We start from the raw sequence: 26,825 nt of genomic DNA, 5'->3' as shown, positions 1-26,825 counted from the left end.
CGGAGGGGTAAAAGGACAAGGGCAACCTAGAGCAAGCTGGAATGAAAACAGAGGGAAAAATAAGTAAAGACAAAGGAAAAGGTTATAGTGCGAACAGATCTCATCTAACGTTTTAGCTTTTGCATTCTCCGCCCTGCCCGACAGTGTTATGCTGTGTTTGTTCTTTGCCCTTCGGAAACCAAGAGCACGTGAAAAGATCTGTGAGGCTCAAAACCCCTTTTCCAGGTACCTTTTTAGGATGACAAACCCGGTGAAAATACCCTACAGGTAAATCTAAAGAAATATAATAAAATGTTAAAAATTAAAAGGAAAACAAAAAATCATTTATGGACTCAAGGTAATTCAAGCAACTTAAATAAAAGAGCCAAGTTCAAATAACACTTAGTGCAGAAAAGCTTGACTCTAATTGGGCACTTCACATTCGGGCGATTTTAAATGCAGAGGGTTTCAGTAAACACCGACAGCCAGGCGTGCGGCGGACGGCGGCCGTCATTGGCACGAGAGGACCCTGATATAGTTTTAAATGAAAATTGATCACATTTGAAACCAGAAGATAAAAACAAAACCTTGTCGGAGTTTGTTTAACTGCCTTTTGACCTCTGGCTGAAATGACATTGAAAATAAAATAACATTAGCCAGAAAACCATTCCCAGAAAAGGCTCAATCCCGGGGACGCTGAATGATGATATTGAATAGAATATTTTAAAGTCCTAAGAACAGAAGAGAGAGATTTAGAGGGGGAGGGGGAAGGAACTCCTCTAGGACTGAAATGTGTAGAGTTCAAAAGCAGAGCAAAATGAAGATTTAAAAAGTTATGGCTCTATAACCTCTAGGAAAACTTTTGTTTGGGGTTCATTTTAACTCAAGCACATATAACTCTGAATTTAAGACTTTTTTTCACCTGGTCCAATTCCATACAGAAGTCCCATGGGCTGATGAACAAGTATGATGTCCCTCTATTTAGGAAAGCATTTGACTAAACTGTCCGTGGCTACATGCAGGAAGAGAAGAAGTTGGGAACCTAGAACACAACGGCCCAGATGCTTCTTTGTGGAGTGTGGCCGACCCTTATTCCGGAGAAGGAGAGCATGGCCTCCTCCCCCTCTCCAGAGTCTGCCCATCCCACCGGGGGCCAGATAACTGAAGAGACGCTCTAAAGAAAGAATGAACCCCTCCAGCTGCAGCCCTTGGGTCCTATGACGTTCCTTTTCTCTCCATGGAAAAACCCCAAGGCTTGGCAGCCCCCGCTGGAATGTGGCCACAGTCTGACCTCGGCCCAGGCAAGGGGTACGGCGGGCAGCAGGGGCTGCGCTTCCAGGGCAGAGCCCCTTGCCCCGTTCCTCACCTCTTCCCAGGAAATTCCACCATAACACACTCTCCCACAAGTGCACACAGTGGGAGCTCCTCTAGGAAGGGACGTAACCTTTGATATTTTGGGGTTCAGAGACATCTTCTACTGGAGGGGTATTAATAGCAACAGGAAAAATCCCGAGACTCCCGTAAGCCACTGCTTATAAATAAAGATGCTGTTAGGATCCTTTCTATTCTAATCCTGAGCAGTATGGAGAAGCCCCTTGGATAGGCAGGCACCAAAAAGAAAAGGAAAAGGAAAGAAAAGAAAACAGAACAGGTCCATGTGGCTCCGTGTTTCCCTTCTTGTCTGGTTTTCTGCAGTCTCTGGTCAGACAGTTGGCTGGAGGTCTCAGGGCCAAACTAAACCCCGTGCCCTCCCCTATGGCCTGCCTCCCCGCATGTCCTGAGTGGGCCCGGCTGTGGCTGCCCAGTCCTGTGGACTACATAGCAGAAATGGAGAACCACTCGGCCTTCACTCCCCTGCTGTTCGTGGAGCTCCAGGTGTACTCACTGAGAGTCATGACGGGTCCCCTCTGGAGTCCAGCTTTCTCTCATAAGGCCCCCAGAGCCACCGACCAGCATGAACCCAAAGTGTTCCGAGCATATCCTTCTAGCGTGGCTAGGAAAGTAGGGAGACAATGTTCCAGAGCAACCTGCCACACAGGGTCACACTTGTCCCAAGAAGCAAGGATCACTTGCCCAGTGGCCTGGGGAGGAAATAACCCCCCAACTACAGACCTCTCCAAGTCACTGCCCTGACATCCCCTCTAAGGAAGGGGTCGGGCTCTGCCACTAGTTACCCAAGATGCTCTGCTACTATCAGTGAAAGGTCAGTGGCCTCGCCAGAAGCAGGGGACAGGCTGGCTGGGTGAGGGTTAATCTGCCCGGCCAGCCATCACAGGGGTCACCGTGATGTGCAGAGAAGTTGAGCATCCCAGTCCCCTAGAGCTGGTCTGCTAATTACATTTGCAATTATAAATACCACAGCCTCCCTGCATGGGGACAAGCCCACACCAACCGTGGGGCCACCAGGATGTAATCCCCCCACCCTACAAGGGGACATCAGGACCAGCAGAAGCTAATGGGTCCCTCCCCTGAGGAATGGCCATGAACATGGCAGCTCCCAGGAGGTATGGGGCCACAGGGACCCAGGAAAGTCCAGGCTCAGTCCCGTGTCACCAGCACTTGCCGATCTAAAAAGACCTTTGACTATCCCTAGAAATCAGTGAATGACCTCAAGGGCAAACAGGCAGGATGAACGCTCAGATTTGTCTGGTCCCAGCCCAGTCCCAAGTTGCACCCCTGAGGGCTTCCTGGCACGGTGTGCTGCCTCTCTACTCAAAACCCTTTCATGGGCCCGCACACCCTCTAGGAATGACAGTGGCTGCAGAGGACATCCGAGCGTCAGTACTCAAGCCATGCGGGGGTCTCCCCCAGGAACATTCGGTCAAGAGCCACCATACCCCCAGACAGCTCCCCGCGGAGCTGTGAGTTGTTCTGACAGATCTTGCGCTGATCCCCTGCTCAAGCTAGAAGAGCGCTCAGGGATCTCACTTGGGCGGGGGGGGGGGGCGTGGGACACAGACAGCGACCGAGGATGATGGCTGGTCAGTGTGGGAAGGCATCAGCGTGGGTGTTCAGGTGTTCCGGGATGGACATGTCTTTGAAGGAGCAGATTACGGTCTAAAGCGTGCTATTCCTTTTCCTTAAATTCAAACCACAAATAATCTCAGTCATGTTGAGGAAGCCACTTCAGGCAGGCATCGCATCTGGGAAAGCAAGTTCTACAGAAGGGCACTGCAGGACTGCGTCAGAAGCATCCTGTGTGTCTTGTGTAACTGCTTGACTCTCTTCCGAATTCTCTCTCCCGAGTCGGCTGGTTCGCGCAGCTGCTAACTCCACGGCCCACCCCAGCGCACAGGCGTCCTGTCTCTTCCTCACACACTTGGCCTACTAGACTCCCACAGATCTCCCCGGTGCCAAGCGCTCCAAAGAAGCAAGGCATTTTGCAGAAGACTAAAGAAGGAGACAAACTTCTTCCAGGAGTTTAGATGACCTTTTTTTTAAAAAAAATTTTTTTTGGACAAATATCCACTTATCAGGAACACGAATCAAACATGTTGGAGAAAGTTACAAGGGACCCCTGACGGAGAGAGCTGGGCGCATCCCGAGAAAGCAGGGTTGGGCCCACAAAATATCACGGCCACCTCTCTGGCAGCACTTTCCCCCAAAGTCCTCTCTGTCTCTTCTCTCTCAGACTAAATGAAATATTTATTGATTACTCCACATCAATAGAATGAAAAGATTCCTGTTTTGTGGGCCAGGTTGTTTCTTCATAGATAGATAGATAGATGGATTCTTTTAAGAAATGTCTTTTCATAGTTCCTAATTATTGGTAAAATAGAGGATTGTTTCTAAAATGGAGTTGGGGAAATAATAAGCTCCAAGAGGAAATTTCCAGTTGATGTCAGGATCTCACTGAGCTGGAAAGGGCCTTCCCTGGGACCGGGGCCCTCCACACTGACCTGTTTCCTCCTCGCTCACTGCCTTGGGGCCCGACCAAGTCCAGCCTCACATCACCCCATTCTCTACCACGGCAGCCCACACCTTCAGAAGGGTGGCAGGCACCTAAAGGTTTATTTCCTAGAGCCCCTCCCTTGGAAAACCAAGACTAATGTCCTCATTCTGATTTATTTTTAAATGTACCATTAAAAATTAATTTCCCCTTTGTTTTTCTCTGGGTCACTGATTCTGAATTACCATGTGGCATTTCTTCCTACGTGTGAACCCACATATTTTAGCTTCAGGACACTTTGTTCTTTGTTTCTTTAACAACAGCAAAGTGGTCATCAGAGGGTAGGTGAGGCAGTCCCCCTTCCCCCCTCCAACCCCACCCCTTGGTTAAGGGTCACCGGCCTATCAGGTCAGGGACACATTTGTACACAGGCACAAGCAGGCCAGCACACTCGCTCCTACCCCGGCTGATTATATATGTACATAAAATATTGATTAGAAATGGTAATGGAGTCACCTACAGGATTGGCTACAGGAAAATGAAAATGGAGAGGAAGGTATGAAGGTAGGATGTATCTGTGGGGGGGGGGTGTTAATTTCTCACCTGGGAAAGTGAGAATAACCCAAAGCATTAAAAAATACTCTCTGCATGTTAGCAAGTGAGAGGAGGGCTTGAGAGTTCTTTCTGGCCGAACTGTGGTCCCTGTGCCCTCGGGTTTGCTCAAGTAAGGGTGGGTGGAAACTGTGTGTACAGAGCACACAAACCCACTCACATATACTTTCCCGGAGAAATATTAGCACCAAGGGTAATGGATGGAGTCATCCTACTGTCCTTCCAACATGCCAAAGAATGCAGTCGCCCGTTTTTTACTTTCCTACCAATGGCTCTAAAGCTACTAGTCATGAAGCCCCCCCCCTCCGCCGGGGGGGGGGGGGGGGGAGTGGCGGGGGGGGGGGTAGGTCAGAAAGGTGCCTCCCCCACACTCTGACCTCCACCAGCTCCTCCTTGGAAATTCCGAGCCCCTGCACCACAGCAGCAAACCCTCCCCAGGGACGCGTGCATCTCCACACTCCACACGGGACCAGCTCCCCCAACACCAGGGGCTGCCTCTGCCCAGCAGGTCCTGCCTGGGCTTTGAGAAATGGCATCTCACAGGGATGTTTAGTTCCCCAGTGGAGTTGGCAGGTATATTTCTGGCCTTTCCTGCGTCCCGCGGAGTGAGAAGTGAATTCTTTGCAAAGAAACCAGGGAAGCAAGAGAATCCAAACCACTGTCAGTCTTACTCCAAAAATGATTTCCACTTCAGACTCTTCCCAGACACCCAGGATCTCGACTCGCTCATTCCCCTTTCGCTGCTTCCCTGACATTCCCTCTTTGCCCATATTTCTCCTCAGATTCAAGCCGGGGTGGCCGTCACCTCGTCACTTCGATGGATTATCCGGCTACTAAACCCTCCATCTCTCCTTGCTTTTCTGGCCAACATAATCAAAGGATGTACTTCCCCCATATGAATTTTCATATTTATTGGCTGTGACTTGAGCCAGGGATAAATACACAGATATTTCCAGCTCAGCCAAAGAAGTCACCTCTGGAGAGAGGGAGCCTAAATAATTTAAATATCCAATATTTGTCGTACTTGGTAATTTTATGTGAGGAGATGCCCCACAAGCATCGAACATTGTTCAGAGCCCCACTCACCCACCCCGAGCCTTCTTTGGCGACTCCCACTCCGCTTTAAGATAAAGCATCCTAGGGCACGACCCCCATCCCCACCCCCACCAGCCACACAAGCTGGGATCAGTGTAACCTTTAAAGAGAACGAAAAGAGACTTTTCCGGCTGATGGCAATCTGAATCCATTATAATTAAAGACTCCCCTTATCGTCCGTCCCAACTCATCTCCTTCTTCCTACGCTCTGGCGGCACCTAAAGGACCCTCTGCTGGGGGAAATCCTAAAACTAGACCCAAAAAGGTCAGCGTGGAGACGGGGCCGGTGTGGTCATCGCCAGGAGATGCTGCCGTGAAGTTGCCTCCTCTCTCACGCGTGGTCCACCGGGGTGGAGGCCGTCTGTGCAGCGAGGAGGGGTTTAAGTACACTTCCTGTTACCAGAGTATTTATTTCAGGGACGTCGCGGTTCCTTGGGGGGTGGGGTACAAAAATGGAGGATGGTGGAGCCGGCACTGACTTTAGTAGTTTAGTTTGCTTCAGGGGGAAAAAAAAAGAGAGAGAGAGAGAGAGGGAGGAAGAAGAGCACGAAGTTAAGCAGGTCCGCGAGAACCCAGAGTTTCCATTCTACTGTTCTTTTACGCCTTCGAGGGACCACTCTGTGCGCGCCCGCACGCAGACACCGGGACACCCGCCCCCAGCGCTGCGGGACGCGGAGCGCCGGAGGGGAAACCGGGGCAGGTCACCGAGCAAGTGGGGCGACGCGCGCGGAGGGCCCTTGGAGGAGGGAAACCACGGGTGGCCGGAGCAGGACCCCGGAGAACCCGGAGCTGGACACGCTGTTCGGGGGATCGGCTCTCCACTTTCCCACTCTGCGCGCCCGGCACGCCGCCCAATCCCGGGATCGGCAGTGCCTCGGAGTCGGGTCCTGCAGCCCCGCCGCCGCCCACGCCGCTCGGACAACCCCAGGTTCGGGCAAGGCGAGCGCGAAGGTGCCCCGGGGCACGGAAATCACGCCCGTCAGTTCCGCCGCGCGCAGCCTCCTCCAAAGCCGCGAACCAACTTTGCCTCCGCCGCAGCACCGGGCCGGCTGTCCCCACCCCAGGCGGGATGCGGGCTCCTCTCGCAGGGCATGCGGGGCGCCCGGGGCCGCGTCGCCCGCACCGCTGGTGCGCCCAGCGTCCACCGCGCTCCGTGCGCGCCCTCGGGGCGCCCCGCCGGGACCGCGGGGCGAGACAGCTCTGGCCGCCTGCAGTTTCCGAACCCGCGCGGCACGTCCGATTCCGGCCCCTTGCCGGGATCGTTTGTGGTCCCCAGTACGGAAAGAAATATTAAAGTCAAAGGGCCCCCGGGAGGCTTTCTCGGACGGGACAGAACATCCTTGCGACATTCCCGCACCTGTTCTGGGCTAGCTCCTCCCTATTCCACAGAAACTCAAATATTTTCTCGCCGCGGGGGAAGATCAGAGCGAAAAGGTGAACAAGAAGACGCTGTTCTTACCTAAAAGTGAGGTTTGTAAAAGGGGGTGCGGGAAAAGTTAGAGGAAGGTTTACACCCCCCCCCCCCAGAAGGCAACCCACATAAGTGTGCGGCTTTCCCCCCTCCGACGTCCCCCAAGCGCCCCCGGGGTTCCTGCCACTTCAAAAATCCCTAGGAGAACTGCGACACCCAGGACAGAGACAGCCGGACAGGCAGAAGGGCAGACAGACCGACCGACCAACCGACCGAGAAACAGAGCACCTACTGGTTGTGGTAGCCGAGGGGGTCCGGGATGCAGAGTTCTGACACGTCCATCAGTCCCGTTTTAGCATTCCCAGTTGGTAGAGAAAGGCGGCGGGGAAATCACGCGGAAGAGCGAGTGAAGGGCACAGGCGAGGTGCGAGTCCGGGCAGGGGCACAGGGAGCGGGAGAAGGCAGAGTGGGAGCGAGCGCCGTGGCGGGGCGACAGGGAGGCAGAGAGCCGTGCGCGCACAGCCCAGCGCTCCCACTCAGGCACGCACTCCAGCGGGCAGAGGGGATGGGGAGCCGTGGAGGAGGCTCGGGCACCAGAGACTTGGAGCCCACTAACCCTACTGTAGCTTTAAGGCTGGGAGACTGATGTATGGTTTGGCTCCTATTGGCTATCTCTCAGGGGCTGGACTTAAAGTGACAGAATCGAGCTGGGGTGGGGGGAGGGGGGTGAGCCTGAGAGACTTCAATGGAAACAGACGCCCGGGCGAGGTCCCCACCTCCTGAGGAGTAAGAGCACCGAGCTGTAGAGCCGGAAGGCCTGTCCTCTCGCCATTAAAGAAAAAAAAAAAAAAAAAAAAAAGGCCCAACTGGCTAGTGGGACTGGGGGGTTGACAGATGGGCTGTTTACACACATACACCCCGCCCCCCCCCACACACACACACCGGCATCCCATCCTATAACGGGCAGGCCCAGCAAACTCACCTCTCTCTCTCAGCCGTTTAGAATGGGTCTGTTTTACAAATTAAAATGAGTCCCAATGCTCCACTCTCACACTCAGCGGAGGCCTGGGACTTAGAAATTCACAGCCTCAAGCCGGGCCGGGGGCACAAAAGTGCAAAGGGTCCTGTGGGCAGGTGAGGCACAGCCAGAGAGAGCGGAAGAGAAGCAGACTCCCTTCCCATCTCATCTCCTGGGCCAGCTGGTTCTGAACTGCCTTCCCACAGCTGGATACAGGGTGTGCGTGTATGAAATGCTCTCTAGATGGATAAAATGATGCCCTTCATTGGCAACGCTAAGAAATGTGCCGAGGACACAGACCTGAGCAAATAAATCCCTGTCTGCTTAGGAAAATACAATTGTGGTTAAAACAACCAACTTCGAGGCCCGCAGGTAGACACTTAAGCATGCACACCTGAATCCCCAGCTACGAGCACACCTGCGTCCCTGTCTGCTGCTCCCTCCAAGAACCGGGATATTATGAGCTGCCGCTGTACCAAAACAAGCTATAAGTTATGCCCCAATCCTTCTTCTGGGGCTTTTCATCTTTTGAGATGTGCCAGCCACAGAGATAATAATTTGATGGTTCCAATGAGTGTGGGGAGGGGATAGGTACAGAATTATTTAAAAGGGAGGGGGAAGCCCTCAGGAGACACCACTACCTTACTCTCCTATAGTCTACAGAAGACAATGAGCAGTAGGGGGGGAAGACATAATTTTATCATCAAAATAAGGTCTAAATGGAGTGTAACCGCAGGCAGTATTCAAGCACTTCAAGAATAAAAGCAGGGAGGTTGGCGAGAAACCCCAGGAGGGGCTGGGGACCGGGCAGCAGGACCACAGATGATCCCTGACTTGGATAAATGTGAGCGTGTGCTGGCTGGGAAACAGAGCTGTGATTTTTCATGTGTGCAGAAGTGGAGGAACGCACGGGATTCTCCGGGCTCGGGGCTCAGGCAGGCATCTCACAGAGAGATGGATGAAGATGTCTGCTCTGGCAGCAGAACCCCCAACAGCCCCGGATTTTTTTTTTTTTTTTTAATCACGTCGGTACTTGGTTGTATTAGAGGTGGAAACAGGGTGTGGAGACTCTTTCCTTAACCGTGGCCTCTACACAACCGCCGACCCGCCCCCCCCCCCCCCCCCCGCCCCAGGCCAAGACCTCAGTGCCTGGTTTCTCTGTATCCTGTCCGGGACCCCTGAAATCCCTTCTCCAAAAGTCCAGCAGCCCCGCCCGGAGCACTTTGGAAAATGCACACCCAGTGTTCCCTTGTCCCAGTTGGGAAACAGGTCCCCAAGGAAGGCTTCACAGGATAGACTCCAGTGTGTCCCTCTGCACTCTCCCCAGCTCATGCCTTACTGCCCTCAGTCTTTGTACCTGCTGCCTAGAACGCCCCGCCTTCTGGAAGGCACCAGAACCTTCTGCAATTCAGGCTATGATGATGTATGTATCAGTATGAGTAATACCCCCCCCCCCACACACACACACACACTAGATTATAAGCCCTGTAAGGGTAGGGACTGTTTTTGTTTCCAGGAAAATCCCCAGTGCTTAATGGTGCCTGGTACAGAGCAGTTGACATGATAGATATTTTGTTGAATGAATAGAAGCATGGCCATTTGGGGTGGGGTGATAGGGCCTGCTGAGGGACAGGCTGGCCGCCCCAGAAGGGAGTACGTGGGGCCAGTACTGACCCCAGTATGGGGCATTGGATTCAAAGCCACAGGGGGCAATGAGGGAACAGAAGAGCTTTTTTTGGTTAAGAAGCTAGGGGCTGCTCCCACACAGTCACTACCTGTCCAAGGTAGGAGGAGAAAGGGAACTGAGCAGCTCTCTCTGGGGACCAGCCAGTTACCCCCCAGGGAGGGAATGAGGTCCTTGAGACCTGCTTCCTCCTCCTTGTCCAGCCTCCTCACAGACAGCCCTGGGGCAGAGTTCTTTCTCTTTCCTTCCCTGGTAGGACAGCCTGTAGACCCTGCCGGAGGGGAGAAGGGGGCTGGCCAGCAAGGGGATCCTGATGACCTGACCAAGCCTGGAGGGGTCAGCTTTTCCTCTGGTTCTCCAGGCAAACTCTGAGCAGGGGGTCCCCACACTATTCATGGGACCAGTCGTTCTCTGCTCTGTTTTCACCCAGGTCACAGGATGGGGCTCCTTCCCAATGCCAGGGGTGGGTCCCAAGCCTCTAGCTTGAGAGGTGGCAGTGCCATCTGGAGTGCAGAAGGCTCTGGATCTGCTCCTGATGCCTCCATGTGACATGACCCAGCTTTCTCTCTTCCAGAGCACAAAGGTGCGGCGGGGAGGGGTTGGCAGTGGGGGTGGGATGTGGGGTGTGGAGGTAGAATGAGTGGGCGGGGCTCTTGGGTTCCTTCAACCTACCTAACACTTGCAGGGCTCACCCGGAGCAGGTGCTATTTGTACCCCTCACCACCACTCCCCAGCCCCAAGCTCTATGCCACCCACCCCGTCACTGTCTTGCGTCCCAGTACTGGCAGCCCCCCATGGGCACGTCAGCCAAAGGGGACTGGGACAAAGGCATTAGACGCAGTCCTTGTGGATGGTGTAAGGGGACAGACAGCAGCTCATTTTGTTCTTGTGAACAAACTCCTTTAAATGGATCGTTATTACATTTACAGAAACTTAACAGCTGGGAGGGGCTTGGAGAATAATATAAAACCCTCACTGGACTTTACAAATAAGGAAACTTACAAATTTCCCTGTGTGGAGAAGTGACCTACACAAGGTCACACGGTGAATAATGGGCAAAGCACACCATCTTCGGGGCCTACTTACTCAACACCTAAACTCCTAAACTTTTGTGCACGTGTCTCTTCACTTTCCCTCCTTTTTCTTCCCCCAAGTTCAAACTCTTTGCTAAAGAACATGAAGCCAAATCAGAACAGCGCCACGGGCCATACTCTCCACACACACTTCCACCTAGGGGGGACCAGACTGCTGTGTCCACACCCTTCTGCACATGGTTTCCTGGGAGAAAAAGGAGGCACAGATTGGTGGACACCCATTTCCTGACCTGCTGTCCCACTATGAGAAATGCTCCAACTGGCAGAGAAGGAGGAAAACACACCCAGACACAGCCTGGAACAGAGCGGTCTCTTCCTCAAACCTGTGTTTCTCCAGCTACAAAAAAGTACCAAGTGCGTTGTGGATAGCTAGACACGGACTGACACGGACTAGCCACTCTTTCCCATCCCAGTCTGGCTAAGGGCTTTATAACATGGGCTGTCCCAGTACCTGCACCCGGACCTCAAGGCCCACCCAAGTGGCCTTGCCATGATCTCCGCAGCTGACCCCCCCCCCCCCCCCCCGCCAGCACTTCTTGCCATGGGCCTGGTGAAAATCTCCACCTTCAGCAGAACCCAGGCTTGGTGGGGACCTTCCCTGTCTTGCGGCAGCCTCCCCGGACACCCGTCATTTCTACACACACAGAAAGCAGCAAGCAGCATATCTTGTCTCTCAGAGTCTTGAATCCCCTCTCTGTCCTGTGCTCCTCTGGGCCCACAAGCAGCGGCTTTCCCCCTCTTTTTGGCAGGGTCACTCAGCAGGAGCTGGGGAGCTCAGTGTGGGCCCCAGGGGGAGCAGAGGACCTGATGGCTTCATCACTAAAAGATAAGAACCAACAAGAATTTTTGGAGAGGGACACTGTTTGTTGGGGGATGCCACCCCTGTCGCTCACCCTCACGTTCCCTGAACCCACGTTTCCAGGCGAGATGATGCCTCGGGAAACACACAAGTGTGTAGCCACTTCTTACCACCCGCACGGGAAGAAGACGTCTCCGTGGAACCGTCTGAGTCACAGTCCAAGCCTGTGTCTGATCCGCCCCAGAGTAAGGTCCGGGGGAGGTGGGTCCAGGAAACGTATCCATTGACCGTCCACGATGACAAAGGTGGGCCTGGCCTAGACTGAGAGCCTAACCCGTGCGTCTCTGCGGACAGTGTTGGTCAAGCCAGGGCTCCATGGACTCCCGGCCAGGGAAAATGTCCCCAGCCGCACCCCTCTTTGGGTGGCTTTGGGCCCCCTCTCTTCTCACATGCTTGAATTTGGGGTGTGGGGTTATATTCCTGAGTGGTGGTCAGCAGACTGTCGGCCCATTGGCTGGCGTATGTCCCAAGGATCATAATTAACTGATAACGCTAATACAATGTGAGTTTGTGCTCCCATAATAGTCTCCTGCTGACAGATAAATGCTGCGGAAACATGATGGCTTTTCCTGAAGCTGTAATGGCCCATTATTGGGGCAAGAAGGCTCGTGTACATTAGCATTGCCGCCATGACACCAAAGATGAAGTACGAAGGAGATGTCTTGGGTGAATAAATGCTTGGGTCTCCTCCCACCACCGCCATCCATTGCATGATCAGAAATCCCTACTGCGGGTCTTGGAATAGCTTCCAGATATTTCAAAGCTCCTGTATTCTTTTTTTTTTTTTTCCCTGAGCCTCAAGATCCCATTCTCACCAACAGAGCTGAATACTATATTAAAGTTCTCTGCCTGCCAAAAAGATTCCTGCTTCCTGCGGTCCCGTGCAAGATGGCGACTGCAGCAAGCAGGCAAGTTGGGGAGATGAGAAAGGGGAGATAGGTGTCTCCAAAGAAACTAACATCTTTTTCCCTCCTGATCGCCAGGAGAATAAGAACACATCAGGAATGTGATAGCTTTGTCCTCTGCCAAATTTCTGGGGGGGGAAATGAAGGAGAAGGAGGAAGAAGAAGAGGAGGAGGAGGGGCAGGGGGGCATGGAGAACACGGTTTGATAGTACCTGGGACCTAAGAGGCATTGAACAACTAGCTATTGATTGAGTGAATGATCTAATTAAATATTTTTCATTACAGTACATGTGGGGTTTTTTTTTTTCCTTATAACAAAGAACTTTGACCTTATTTTCTGTGTCTGCATCACACATTAATTTATCATCCAATTTCTTGTGACTTTTGCATCAATGTAAGTATAAAACAGAGTTGGTTTCAAATAGTAAGACACGCAGTTTGTGTCTAGGGTCTCATCCCTGGGAAAAGGACACCTTCTGTGGTTGTTGATAGTTTTAACTGCAAAAACCTCCTGGTCAACGCAGGCCACAGAAAGAATGAACAGTTTGCTTTGCAACCCACAAATTATGCTTCCGTGTACATCTCTAGTCTCAAGAATAATTATCTTAGAGATATCCTAAGACACACGAAACTTTCGGAAAATTAGTCCAAAAGCACCACACACACGTCAAGGGTTATTATTAAATGGGAACAAAGAAACATGTTGGCTAAGCTTGTCTCGGGCATTAACGACACCAAATTCAAAACTGGGAACATTCAAATGTGTTTTCATTTCCTAATGGCTCAATTAAGGTGGAGCTTCTGATTTCATTATTTTTTTCCAGAATAAAATGCATTTTATTTTTGCTCTAATAAAATGCTCTATGGAGAGGGGGAAAAACAGCAAATGCTTTTAGGTTTGAGAAAAAAATCAAATGTACATGGTTTATAAACTGTAAAGTGCTCTCTCTCTATAAAGAATGATTGAGATGATAGCTTTTATCTGTGTTCTTATAAGAGAAAAGTGCTGCCCGACCACTACCTTCACAAATGTATATTGTAATGAAACCAGTCCCATTGGTGAACTCCCCGCAGCTCTGAACAGCGTAATTATGAACGGGTCAGTACCGATTCCAGATGAAGGTTCACGCTTTGTAGCAGAACCAGATCTGACGTCTTTATTTTTCATAACAGTTGGGAATGCGAAGTTTCGGTAGAGCCCCTGACTTAGGAGGCTTTGCCTCCCCAAGAAGGACAAGACAAGGCAAGAAGGGAAACAGCAGAAGAACCAGACAGAGTTTACAGGGGTGGGCAAAAGGCAGTCAACGATACAAGATTTAATATGGGTAAACACCAGTAACACACTTGTCAGCAGTGACCCTAGAGTGAGCCGGCCCGTAGGAGAGCTGGCGGGAGGGCAGCGATGCAGAGAGACATCTGGGGTCAGAACAGATAGCACATTAAGCATGGGCCTCCAGCTCAATGGCATGACAAACACTGCTTTGGGGTAATTCTACAAAACCCAGCCGAGCAAGGAGCAGCAATAATTCCTCTTTACTCTCCCTTACTAAAAGCACAGATGGAATTTTATGCCCAGCCCTGAGGGACTTGCTTCGAAGGCAGACTGGAAAGGTGATATGAAGAGGGCTAGAGAAGGTGTGGAAGACCTCCTGCAGGTAGCTGAGCCCCACAAGGAGAGGGACAACCACAGGATGAGGAGGGATGGGCTGTCTCTGTGTGTAGGACAAGGGCTTGGGTCCAAATATCGTGTCTCTCTCTCGCTCTCACACTCTCTCTCTGTAGGGCTGTCTCCATTCCTTCTGACCACCTCCCTTTCTCTCTCTTGGTCAGTAACCCACTCAGGCCACACCCCCACTTCCAGTGCCTAAGACCTAGCTCACTAAGGGGTCACATAATGCACCCCAGAAGTATAGGAGAGGCGCTCTCTGAATTCCTCCCTTCTTCTGCCCTCTGGGCACTGTTTCACGATCATTTCTTTGTACAGACCTTCCAGAAAAGACACACATGTGCCAAGCAATCTGCTCAGACTCCTGGAGGCCGGGTAGGAAACGGCAGGCAGGAAAGCAGCACCTCGTGACACACTGCTTGGCATTTGTCCCCACTCAGGTCCCCCTTCTATCATCCCTGGGCTTCCACCACCCAAAGAAGGTGTCAGCATTTTAATACTTGCCTCAGGCTCTGTTTTCCAGGGGTCTGGGGCTAAGATAAAGACAGTCAGCAAACGGGGGGGGGGGGCAGTCTAGGGCCACCGACTTTCTCTCAATTTAAATGATCTTAGGATCCACTACCCCTTTCCTTGGTTGGAGGAGAGGGAGCTCGAGTACAACGATTGTGTGGATAACTGTGGCTCGTCCCCACCCCACTTACAGACTCTCCAGTTTACAAAGGTCCAGTGGACTCTGCCCCGCCCACCCGCCCTCTCACCATCCACTCAGACCCTATGGTTCTGATTCAGTTGCCAAAAGTTTCAGATCAATGGTGTCACTTGGAGCTAACCAACACTCCCCCTTCCCCATCCCCCTCTCCTTCCTCCATACGTCCATACGCAGGAGGCCCGGTACATAGGGCGCCCTCCCTTCCCTGGTTTCCTTCATGCTGAGCTCAGCTACTTCCTCGCGTGACCACCGTCTCCCCTCACGCACACCCCTGACTTCAGCTGTTGGCTTCAGCCATGGGGAGAGTTGAGTGGCTTCAGGCGGAGGGGGTCTATGACCTCCTCGCCCAGCAGAATTCCAGGGGCCCATGGTTTCACCTTGTTGGCCGGCCATCTTTAGCATATTCTACCTTGTTCCCTTGTGGTTGAAGGATGGTTCTGGGGCATCAGTATCCCTTTCTCACCTAGCTGTGTCCAAATCCAGGAAAGGAGTGTGTGCATAGGTGTGCTTATGTTGGGGAAAATGTTGATCTTTAGGTCCTTGTTTTTTCTTTTTAAAAAATCTTTATGTCATTCAATTGTTTTTCATTTGTTGGTTTTGATTTGATTTTAGTCTAGAGGCAGAGCTCTCCTAAGAGCTCCCCATCCCTAGACCCCTGCAGGCTTATCTCTCATCTTCTTGGCCAGAATCCAGTCATACGCTCACCCCAAACCAATCCCTGTCAGAGGAGAAATGGATAACTATGATTGGTTTCAAATACACTTACTCCCAGAAGCTGAGGGAAGGGTCCCTTTCCCTGAGAACGTTCATATTCAATGACAAACGAACCCACTTCTGTTAGAAGAGGAAGCAGGAATGGTGGTGGGGGCAGCAACCCAGTAAGTGTCTGCCACCCCTGCTGGTACACCAGGCTGGACAGTGGCAACAGCCCACCTTGGAGGCAAACAATAAGAGGTCATCATCTGTACAGTCGTAAAAACAACACTAAAGCCAACAAAAAGCTCCTTTGTTCATCACCTTACTCCAACAAGTCAAAATAATGTCAGTGATAAGATACTCTCCCCAGGGGGCGCCTGGGTGGCTCAGTGGGTTAAAGCCTCTGCCTTTGGTTCGGGTCATGGTCTCCGGGTCCTGGGATCCAGCCCCACATCGGGCTGGGATGGAGCCCCTCCCCCGCATTGGGCTTTCTGCTGGGCAGGGAGCCTGCTTCCCCTTCTGCCTCTCTGCCTACTTATGATCTCTGTGTGGCAAATAAATTAATTAATTAAAAAGAAAAAAGATACTTCTCCCCAAGAAAATTTCTTATTGTTCTGCGTTGTGATTGTTGTTGAATTTTCATAACACAGGTAAATTCCTAATTAGTATGTTTTCTTTACCTATTCTTTAATACAAATCACATTCCAAGCGGAATTTCCAAAGTCAGCCCCCCCCACACTAACTTAGTTATACATAGCGGTGGGGGTCGGGGTGGGTCATTCTCAAGAGTAGATTCCTAGTGGCTCAGAATTGTTCCGGCTCACATAAGGGGCAGTGTGTCTGAGTGCCTGTGGTCTATATAGATCCTGTGTTTAATGGGTGGATTTATTTTTATTTTTCTATTTTAAAAAGTTTTATTTATTTATTTGACACAGAGGGGCAGAGAGGGAGAGAGCACACGTGCATAAGCAGGGGTGAGTGGCAGAGGGAGAGGGGGGAAGCAGGCTTCCCCCAGAACAGGGAGCCCGATTCTATGCAAAGCTCAAGTCCAGGACCCTGGGATCCTGACCTGAGCCTGAGCCTAAGGCAGTCACTTAACCCCTTAACGGACTGAGCCAGCCAGGCGCCCCTCAGGAGCATTGACACACAGAGATTCTAAAGACAGAGAAGGCCCCTGAGGTCCCGTTCTTCTATGTGACCACCTGGAGTTTTCATTTGCATTTAAAAGTTAAAGCAGTGTTAGGGCAGAACTAGGAGCTGTAATATTTGTTAGTTCAATAACAGTCCCTAGGTGAAAAGTTTCCCTGGGTTCGTACAGTATTTTTAAGGTAGACCTTTATTCTTTGTTCTGTAGTGTTACGGTTTGCTTTTAAATTAACCCACACATTGGGAAAATAGTGCTATGGGTTATTCTGTGATTATGCTGAGTCACCAGGTGTCACGCATTCAAGGTCTACCCAACATCCCTCCTTTCGCCTGGTTGTTCCTTGTCTCAGTGTCCCCAGTTGGGCTAGCTGTCCTGAGAAAGAGACAAGGTGAATGCGCACATTTCCTTAAGACAGTTTTCGGGGAACTCATCTCCAAACAGATCACGGACAGCCAGCCCTGAGCCCCCCAATTCCCTCAAGCATCTTCTCCACTCCCCTCCGGCTGAAGAATTCTGCCTTTTACCAAATCCCAGCCATGAAGACTCTATTTCTTATTCACTATTCCCCCATCCTCCGGTTCGGTCCCTCACTAGTATGCTAACATTTTCATCTCCCTCTTTTTCCTGGTTCTTGGGAGAACGCCAACTCTAGCATGAGTCTTCAGACTCAGTGACCGGGGTGGAGAGGGCGGAGGGGACGGACACTTACTGAGCACCCACTCCGTGCTGCACACTCGGCCCTATCCTGCCACTTGACCTTTACTTTGGGTCATCAGGCCCCCCTGACCCCCGCGGTGTGTGTCATCCCTCTCCTTTTATCTACTGAAGAGAAAACTGAAGCTTCCAGGGTTAAGTGCAAACGGCCAGAAGACAATCCGAGACTAGAACCCAATGCTGGCTCACCCCCAAACCTTTGCTCTGTCTAACCCATGTCACCTTAGCGGAGTCCATGCCAATGCCGTGTCCTGTGACAGAAGAAGAGGCTTTCGTGGGCTAGCCTGCGAACCCAAGTGCCATGGCTAACTGGGAAGATGGGTGCTTAGGCCTAATCCACGGATCTGTAAGAGGACTTTAGGATCGTAGCCTCTGGGACGTCAGTATGGGCCAACCTATCCCCATGTTCGTGTATTTAGCCAAGATCTGGAGAAGTTCTTTAGGATCGTAGCCTCTGGGACGTCAGTATGGGCCAACCTATCCCCATGTTCGTGTATTTAGCCAAGATCTGGAGAAGTTCTTTAGGATCGTAGCCTCTGGGACATCAGTATGGGCCAACCTATCCCCATGTTCGTGTATTTAGCCAAGACCTGGAGAAGTTCTTTCAAATCAGAATGACTGCGTTCTCAGTCCTGGAGGGAGAAAACGTGAGAAGCAGTGTAACGTTGGGGAGGAAACCAACTGATTTTATGGAATGATGCCAAAGGGTAGATTTTAACTTTCTATGACTCGGAGACGGTGAAGGGCAGCCGGAAGAGGGAGGACGTGACGAGAAGGAAGACAATCTTCCGCCAAGCAAAATTTCCTCATTAGGGCCAATTTGCTCGGCTGGAGCGGGTTCAAATGGGCAGCAATTTTGAAACCAGCTGGACACGCTTCAGTGATTACTGCAGACACGCCCAAGAAATCCGAGGGTCGCCTCTAGAGGCCCAATAAGCTCCCTACAAAATTCAGGAGATCTGGTTTCCTCGTGTTCCTCCTATTCCGTCCCCTCCCCCTCCTTGTGGTTTGAAAGGTCTTGGCCAGATCAAATAGTTGGTTTTGTTTCCCTGTTTCTTCCAACATCAACAATGCACGTCTCCTTTCATTCCTAGGATCCTAACTAACCCAGCCATTCTGCCAAGGAGCCTCATGTCCTGCCCCAGCATCAAAGGAAAATCCAGAGGGTGGGTTTTTCCAGAGACTTTGTTCCTTAACAGCTCCTCAGTGACAGCCAACCGGGGCTGGTCCCTCAGACAGACTCATCCGCAAGCAAGCACACTTTTTACCTATGGGAATCACAGAAGCATCATTTTTTTAAAAATTTTTATTTCTCTTAAGATTTTATTTATTTACTGGAGAGGGAGTGACAGAGAGAGTACGAGAGAGCACAGAGGCAGAGAGAGAGGCAGACTCACTGAGGAGCAGGGAACCCGATGTGGGGCTCGATCCCAGGACCCCGGGATCATGACCTGAGCGGAAGACAGACGCTTAACTGACTGAGCCACCCAGAAGCCCCCAAAAGCATCATTTTAAAGCAATGGTTTCCAAGCTTTACAAAAAGAGCCCCATAGAGTCTTTCTTCAGGTGGAACTGTACCCAGGACTTTGTTATATGAAACAGCAAAAGAGGAGCTTTTCTGGTTTAGGCAAGTGGGTCCTCCCCCCACCCCCAGCAGGAAATCCACAAGCCACTTCCATAGAATCCCTTGTTCTCCCTGGGGCGCACTTTGAAAATCAAAAGGATATCTCTAAAATCAGGGTTCTCTCAACAGCATCAACACAATCAACTCGACCAGTCCTCCAAGATTAAGAAATGGGAAGAATCCGCACACTTCTGAGGGTTGTCTGGGCAACCCCTATTTGGAGTCCCTGGGGCCATGTTGGTAGAAGCCATGGTTAAAACCTAGCAGCCTGCCCAAACACACCTGCTTTTTGTATCCATGTCCTTCCCGATTCAGAATGAGGCCAACCCCATTTAGGCGGCTGGCCTTGCGGCACCGCTGTGAGCAAGGACCCAACTCATCACCCCACGGAGACAGGCAGCTTGGGGTTCTCAGCACCGGGAAGTCCACAAGTGGATTTGCTATCAAGTACGGAGACAGTTACTGGGCATATTAACATTGGTTAAGTACTTTTCTCATGGTGTACTTAATGGTATTAAATAGTATTGATGTCACTTTCATTCACTTGGCAACAGGACGTGCTTTCTTGAGTGGGAGCATAAGGGGTGGCTCCAGACACAAACTAACACTTTGTGAATTACAAGGAACACTCCGTGTGCTGATGGGAGAGTGTCTCCAGGTAAATGTGTCCTGTTACAAGTCCCTGGGGGACGCAGCTGAGAGGCACGGGCAGATAAGGACGAGCAGATGAGCTCGAGTCCTCACTCTGCTTGTCATTAGCCTTGACTCTGGGACATGTTTCCTCCCTGCCCAGGTTTCTGGAAATCTCTACAACGGTCTTTTGCAGGATCGTGTGTCTACAGTACTGTGCGTGGTCCTGGCACGTGTTATTTGGTTAGCAGACTCTGGTCCCACTCCATCTTTTGTCAAGGGAGGTCCTGAGCTCAACTCTGGGAAGGGGAAGGCTGCCTCCCACAGCAATCTTCTCTAGAACATATCCATCATCTACATTCTGCTCAGCCCCCCTGGGGGGTACAACTGACGCACTAGCCGGTGGCTGACTTTGTACATTGTGACAGCCTGCTCCCTCTCTGTCCTGTCTTATCTTCAGATCTGCGAGGATGGGAAGCAGCGCCTTCTTGGGGATTACTGTCCAGCAACCCTCTGTCCACCTCACAGGGCAGCTCCCCACCCTCGTGACCCAGGTGCTGAATGCCTGGGGAGCTCCGTGATTACGATCAAGCCCACACCATCAGGACCACCCATTAGTGATGTCCTTGGGTGTGCTTTGAATCTTTGTTCTGATTCAAACATGGAATCTTGGGCTGACCTAATAGCTCCATGAGATCTCAGTCCTTTAGCCAGGTTAAAGAATCACCATTCCTCAGCCCCAGGCTTCCTGCCTCCTTGGAAACCCTTCCTTCTCCTTCTCACTCCTGTTAATCACAACAAGTGTTGCCCAGACCACCCTCAGAAGTGTGCATATCACTCCCATTTCTTAATCTCAGTGTTAGAGTCATCAATGTGTAAAAGTCCAAACACTGGCCATTTCTTCCCCCAAAGAAACTTTTGGAGGTAATGGAGAGACAAGGGTTAATCAATCTCCCACAGCTGAGCTCATGTCATCTCGCTGCTGTGTGGGAGAGGAAGCTAAACAGTTTGAAGTCCCGTCTACCCCCCAGTCTCCCACCTCTGAGGACTTTTCAGTGCAGCTATGTTGAAAGGCATCAGACAGCATCTCAGGCGGGGGGCATATGAGCCCTGAGCCCACCTGTCAGGCCCCTGGGCAGCCAAGTCATCTGGGATGTGTTGGGACCATCTCTGATGTAGGACGGTACAATGTGATGAAAACACAGGGTTGGCTTCTCAAATGTGTCCTTTCATGATTCTGTGACCACCAGGGTGAGAGAGCTCCCTGTCCGAGGTCTGCCCGAGGAGCCAGGTGGCAGCTTGTCCAGACAGGCAGAAGCTCTATGTGAATTAAGTTGCCTTGTCATTTCAAACCCCTTGCTGGATATTGTCTCATGGATCTTGTTAGCTCACGGCCAGAGGCAGAAGAGTACCTTCCATCCGACAAGGGGGAAATAAATAAAGTCAATCCACCCTCTGGATGACCCTCTGGGTGACACTCCTGGGTCCCTTCTTAGTGCAGGGTTTGTGGAATGAAAAGATAGTGAAGATCAATAGCAAGTCCTTGGAGTTGGAGATGGAACAGCCCCCAAAGGTAGGCAGGTGCCTGGTCTCAGTGGGGCAGAGCAGTAGCACATCTTTATAATCCATCAGATCAGTTATACTCCGTACTTGTTAAACTCAGCACAGGAAAGCCCCATGATAAGGCAGCCTGCAAAGCAGTAGGCTTGGTCAGGTCCCTCCAATACAGAAATATAGGCTCAAAACAAAGGAAGACCCCCAGCCTCACCCGATTGCCATCTCTGCCCACAGGAAAGGAAGAGTTGTTAATCCCATGGGTTGGTGCCTGGGACGTGCTCTGGGCCAGTCTCTCCAAGAAGCGGGGCCGCTCTGTGTTCAAGCATTGCACACCTGCCCGGGACTCCCTCTTGCCCTCCATCCAGACTCTTCAGAGCTTCCAGGCTCCTCCAGGCAGAGCCACTCTACTCTCCCTCTTTATCCTTCCAGCTCCTCTGTCTGCAACCCAGCAGGTGAGGGTCTGCTGCAAAACCCACTGCATCTTGGAGTCCTGGAGAAGGAGCAGGAGCACAGAGCAAGCATGTACTGGGAAGGGGGAGCCCTGCCAAGGTACACAAGATTTGCGATGTGTGTCCAGGACAGGATTACCGCCCAAACACAGAGCACAGCAACAAGACAGTGCAACAGGGCTGCCTGCAGGGCCCTCTCTACCTGCTATGCTCCCCCAGGGAAGGGAGCAAGAGCCACCTCTGCAATGGGTTTTCCCACCCAGAGGCCCCAAGCCAGGGCAGCACCACCCTCGGGTGGCTAAAAAATAGCGCTGCCTGCCCCCCCTTGCCCTGGGGCCACCAGAGGGGCATCGTTTGCCTCTTTGTTTATCTTTTTCTATTCTGTGGCTTGTAGAAAATCAGAAAACAAGGAGTAGTGGAGTTCAGATGGCCCCGAAGTTGGTCACAGCTGAGGACCTGCAGACCGACAGCCTTTGGGGCTCCTGCGGCTGTGGGACGCACATCTTGCCATCTCGGGGGGCTTGGCAAACGCAGCCCCTGCTACCTTTGCTTCCAGGATCTCTTCCCCATACCCTGCTTCCTCCTCCTCCCTCCCCATGCCTACCTTTCCCCTCCCCTACCTCCTCACTGCCTCTTCCCAGGAAAGCCATCCCTTCACTCCTCTGTCTGCAGACAGCCCTAGCCTCCCTTCTCCCCTGGCTGCTCCCACAGGTGCATCGTCAGGAGGGGATGACTGAGTGTCCATTGGCTCTGTCTGGGCCCGGCCCCAGGCTCAGGCTCCCACCTTCCATCCTGACTCCTCCAGGTAGGAGCTACTCAACTCTCTGAGTCTCTGGGCCACGAAGGTGATAATGATCATACTGACCCTCAGGGGTTGGTCCTGAGAATGAACTTGACAAGGTGTATCAAGCTCTCCCTCCGGCGCGCGCGTGGACCAGAGTCGTTGCTCAATAAACGCCAACCCTGAAAAAAGCACTCGCTTGTGTTCTAAAGGTTCAATGCCAGAGCTTTACTTTGTACGTTCCCCTTGCCTCTCTGTGCCTTTCACACCCGGCAACCCCAGTACCAGCCTGAGGAGGCATGTTTGGAAGGCATCACAAGGGGGCTCAATCAATCTATGCCACCCAGAGCAGAGTGTCAGACGATCAAGGGCATTGACATCCTCTTGGCTGATGGAATTATTATTATCAAGACCTAGCACCTGTTTGGGTTTAGCAGAAGGAAGACTGTGCCTCGCTGGATCATCAGCAATGGTCCTACTCTACCATCGTGCATGGAATTCTAGGGGGTTATTTCGGAGCATCGATTCCCAAAGTGGGTTCCGCAGACCAAGTAGTACTGGTATCACCTGGGAATTTGTTGAAAATGCTGTCTCTGGCCCGCTCCACACCTGGGTGGGGCCCTGCACTCTGTATTCTAACAAGTGGTCAAGTCATCTAGAAGATATTTGCATGCACGCTCCGCTTTGGAAACCACTACTTTAGCGGTTTCCCAAATATTAAGTATTATCATCTCTTAAGTCAATCTTCTTGCAGACCATGTCTCCAGCTTCAAACAAACCCAGACGAAAGGACTTTTGAAAACAATCACGACTAATTTTTTACTTAGAATACGTTTTAGGGGCAAAAAAACCCCCCCCCCAAAAAAAAAACGCTTCATTGATCATACAGGCTGCAGTTCACCGTGTGTCTTATTGAACATGAGGTGATCACCTTTCTGTTTTTAAGATCTCATTTTTTTTTCTTTTCTTTTTCAACTTTCCATTGAAGTACACACACGGATATGCTCCCATATCTAAGGGGACAGTTCACTGGATTTTCATAAAATGAACACGTCTGCGTACCCAGCACCTATATCGTGATAATGAGCACTGCCGGCAACCCCATGTCCCCCCGCCGGTCACTCTCCCTGCCCCGTTCAGCTGCGCTGCAGCTTGACCAGACGGCAGGTGGGAGCCCGGAATGGGACAACTTAACCTGGGGCAGGGGTGCTTCGAGGAGAGGGTAAACCTTCCCTGGGGAACGCCAGAAGAAACTCTTAGTGGCCAGTCGAAGGTTCAACAAAGCCCTTTTCTGTCCTCTGGAGAGACGGAAATCATGGCAGAGGGGCACAATGAGGGAGCATAAAGGTAGACAAGAGAGTAAGAGTGAGTTCCAATCCACGGTACGTGTCCAGCTGCAGAGGCTGTGCACCTGCTAAGGCAGGGTGGGAGTGGCCATTTACCCACGTGCTGCTCGTTCTCCGGCCCCTTTCCTTTTTCCCTCCAAAGTTGGGTAGTGCCCGGAGAGTAGGGTGAATCTGCAGCCTGCTCAGAGCTGGGATGTCTGGGGTGGGAGCGCTCACCTGGGGTCACGTGAGACTGGCAGGCCCACTTGGACATGGGCCAGAAAAGCAGGCTGGGACTAGAAGAAACCAGGCTGCGGGGTTAACATGAAAATGGTGTCTGCCATTTGGTGACAGTACAGCTGTGGTCTGGGGAGCTAGTTTCTCTGTTTTCTTACCTGTAAAACATGGGAAATGCCTCACCGAGCTCCTAGGATTGTTGTGCAGATGAAGTGAGCTAACAGGACACGACTCTTAGAAAATCACATTTGATAAACCTACCCCTGCACACACTGTGGGAACCAGTGCTCTGGCTTGAAAATGCAGCCAGGTGGGGAAAGGGTGATGCCCTGCGCCATCGCTCACAAACACAGCAAGCGCCGGGTCAGAAATCCCAGCCCTGTCCCCAGCACCCCACCCATCCATTCATCTGTCGCCTGTGGAGAAGGTAGGAAGGGGCTCTGGAGCAGATCAAGTCAATGACAGCCATGCACTGATGTCTACTGGCAGCTCCTAGGACTCCAGCTGGGCACTGGGGGAACTGCCGAGACCCTACCTACACTTTGCTAGAGCCTGCTGAAGCTCGCGCCTGCCCCCGCAAGTCCCCCAAGGTGCCGGAGAGGCATACAGAGGAGAGGGCACTGGACCTCTGAACACCAGTCCTCTGGGTCTGGGGAGGAGGGAGAGAGCATGTTTGCTACTCACTGTGCGTCATCCCCAATCAGAGCAGGAGGTCGGACGCTGAGGTGGCCTGTGTTGACAGGGAACACGCGGAATAAGCCCCGAGTATTGCCTCCTGCGTGCTGGACCCTGTGCTAGGTACCCCGATGCACAGTCTCACACACGGGGCTACATTATCCCCATGTCACAGAGGAGGACTCCAAGGCTCTGTGGACCTAAGCGACTTGCCGCCTCTGGAGCATCCATGATCCCAGCATTGTGCTGGCCCCTGAGCGGGAGGCAGACGGAACAGAAGACCTGATCATTCTCTTTAGGAAGAGCTCATTACAGCAGGAGGAGAAATGCCTGCCGTGCTCCAGGCTGACACAGATGGGAGTGACCAGTGAGCTGGCTGGTTGGGGTGCGGTGGGCGTGGACCAGAAGGGGAGTGGGAGGTGACAAGGGGATGAGGGGACAAGGGGACGAGGGACAATGGTGAAGGCTGGGAGCCACTCGGTAGGGGTGGGGAGAGAGACAAGCACTGCGGTACTTAAATGAGAAAAGGTGAGGGCAGGCCAGGTCCTTCACGGGCACCCACTCTGCCTCCCAGGCCCCAGCTGCCCCCAGGGAGCAGCACCCCCATGCCTGGGAGGGTCTCTACTGCGTCAGATGGCAAAGAAGGCAGCCCGGAAAGGAGACACATCCAAAAGAAAGATGTGCCGTCAGGATGAGGTCTTTTAAGGGGAGGCCCTGCAGAGTGAAACAACCGTTGATTTCAAATTCTCTCCCCCAAATATCAAGCCCAGGATGTCCCTGCATAGACACCCCTATTCTTCTGTCCCCATGACCCATGCCACAGGTCCTTGGGGTCCCTCACAAGTCTCTGACCTGAGCAGCGGAGCACAGAACAAGGGACTGTGTGAGAACATCTCCTGTTTGGTTCACTCTGTGGAGTGGGAGGAACCCCTCATCCCCACAACCTCGCCATTTCCATCTCTAAGATGGGACTGATGTACTTTCCCTTACCACTTCGGAAGGCAGTGTGGAGATAGGCCCCTGGGAAAAGGCTGTGGCTGCTGGAGTCTGCCTCCATCCAGTGAGCACCTGCCGTGTGCCCGCTGCTGTGCTAGGGAGTGGGGGGAGCAAAGACAGCTAGCCAAGGGCCCCTGGCTGCCACAAGTCCACAGCCTCATAGCAGAGGCTAGCAAAGCGCCACGGGTGACAGGTGCACGTAGAGACGGGGTGGGAGAGGGGGACCTGGAGCCGCAGAGAGGCAAGGAAGAATTCACAGAAGCGCTTGCCAAGCAGATGTCCCGGGCACGAGGAAGGGCCCTCTAGATGGGGAGATCAGGGCACACATATACAAGGGCAGGTGAGCTGGACCAGCTAACTACATGGAGCTCAGCCGCGGTGCCCTAAGCCAGGGCGGTTAGTGACATCAGCCTGGAGCCAAACTGCCCTGCTCTGTGTGATCTTGCACAAGTCACTAACCTCTCTGAGCCTTGGTTCCCTTTTAGGTGCTACTGCACCTCTGGGTCCTACTGCTCTCGGAGCAAAAGGAGGTACACAGGCCCCGCACTTGGAACAGCATCTGACAAGGGTTTAGCACTAAGTACCGTTAGAGATGCTGCTGCTGAAGGTTCCCCAACGGGTCCTGGAAGCAACAGATGCAGCCAGAACCTTCCTCCTCTAGCTTCTGGCTTGGAAACACTTGGTGAGCCCCAGATACACGGTGCGAACCTTTAAACGGGCAAATTTGCAGAAATGAGGCGCTTTCAACGGCCCAGAGGGCTTCAACATCGCGCTAAGGAAAAAAATAGCGGGGTAGGGGCCTCGAAAGAGCCGCTTGTCATCCCTGTTCCCGCCGTCACCGGAAGGGCAGACGCCGGCCTCCGCGATGAGGAGGTGCCCTCTGGCCTCCCGCTCTCTGGGACAGCGGCGCGCTCGCGGAAGGCCGCGGAGAGCTTCTCCTATAGACCGCACGCACGGAGAAGGGCCACCGACGAAGGCGCCCCGGAACGGGACGCGTCGGGACCGCGGGACAGAGCACTGGGGCACCCTCGCCGCTGGCCTGACTGTAGCGGGGACCTCGCGGCCGAGCGCCA

General features: G+C 52.3%; 2 protein-coding genes across 3 annotated transcripts in view; one reads left to right on the top strand and one right to left on the bottom strand.

The window, feature by feature from the left end:
• ESRRB (estrogen related receptor beta) overlaps positions 1-26,825 on the bottom strand; it is a 166,361-nt gene that overhangs the window by 98,161 nt on the left and 41,375 nt on the right. The window contains exon 1 of one of the 2 annotated variants that reach the window (XM_082733624.1): positions 7,279-7,624. The exons of the other annotated variant lie outside the window; for it this stretch is intronic. Within the exon in view, the coding sequence (XP_082589750.1) occupies positions 7,279-7,328 (50 nt within the window). The 5' untranslated portion in view covers positions 7,329-7,624. Of the gene's footprint in view, positions 1-7,278; positions 7,625-26,825 lie in introns of those variants that run through there. 2 annotated transcript variants of the gene reach the window in all.
• Positions 4,335-7,161, top strand: LOC309866155 (uncharacterized protein). The gene is made up of 2 exons (XM_082733629.1): positions 4,335-4,424; positions 5,263-7,161. Exon 2 carries the CDS (start codon positions 6,028-6,030, stop codon positions 7,036-7,038), a length of 1,011 nt encoding a protein of 336 aa, XP_082589755.1. The 5' UTR covers positions 4,335-4,424; positions 5,263-6,027; the 3' UTR covers positions 7,039-7,161.

Source organism: Mustela nivalis, assembly GCF_964662115.1.
Source record: "Mustela nivalis genome assembly, chromosome: 6".
NCBI lineage: Eukaryota > Metazoa > Chordata > Mammalia > Carnivora > Mustelidae > Mustela > Mustela nivalis.
This window is presented reverse-complemented; position numbering and strand designations above follow the sequence as displayed.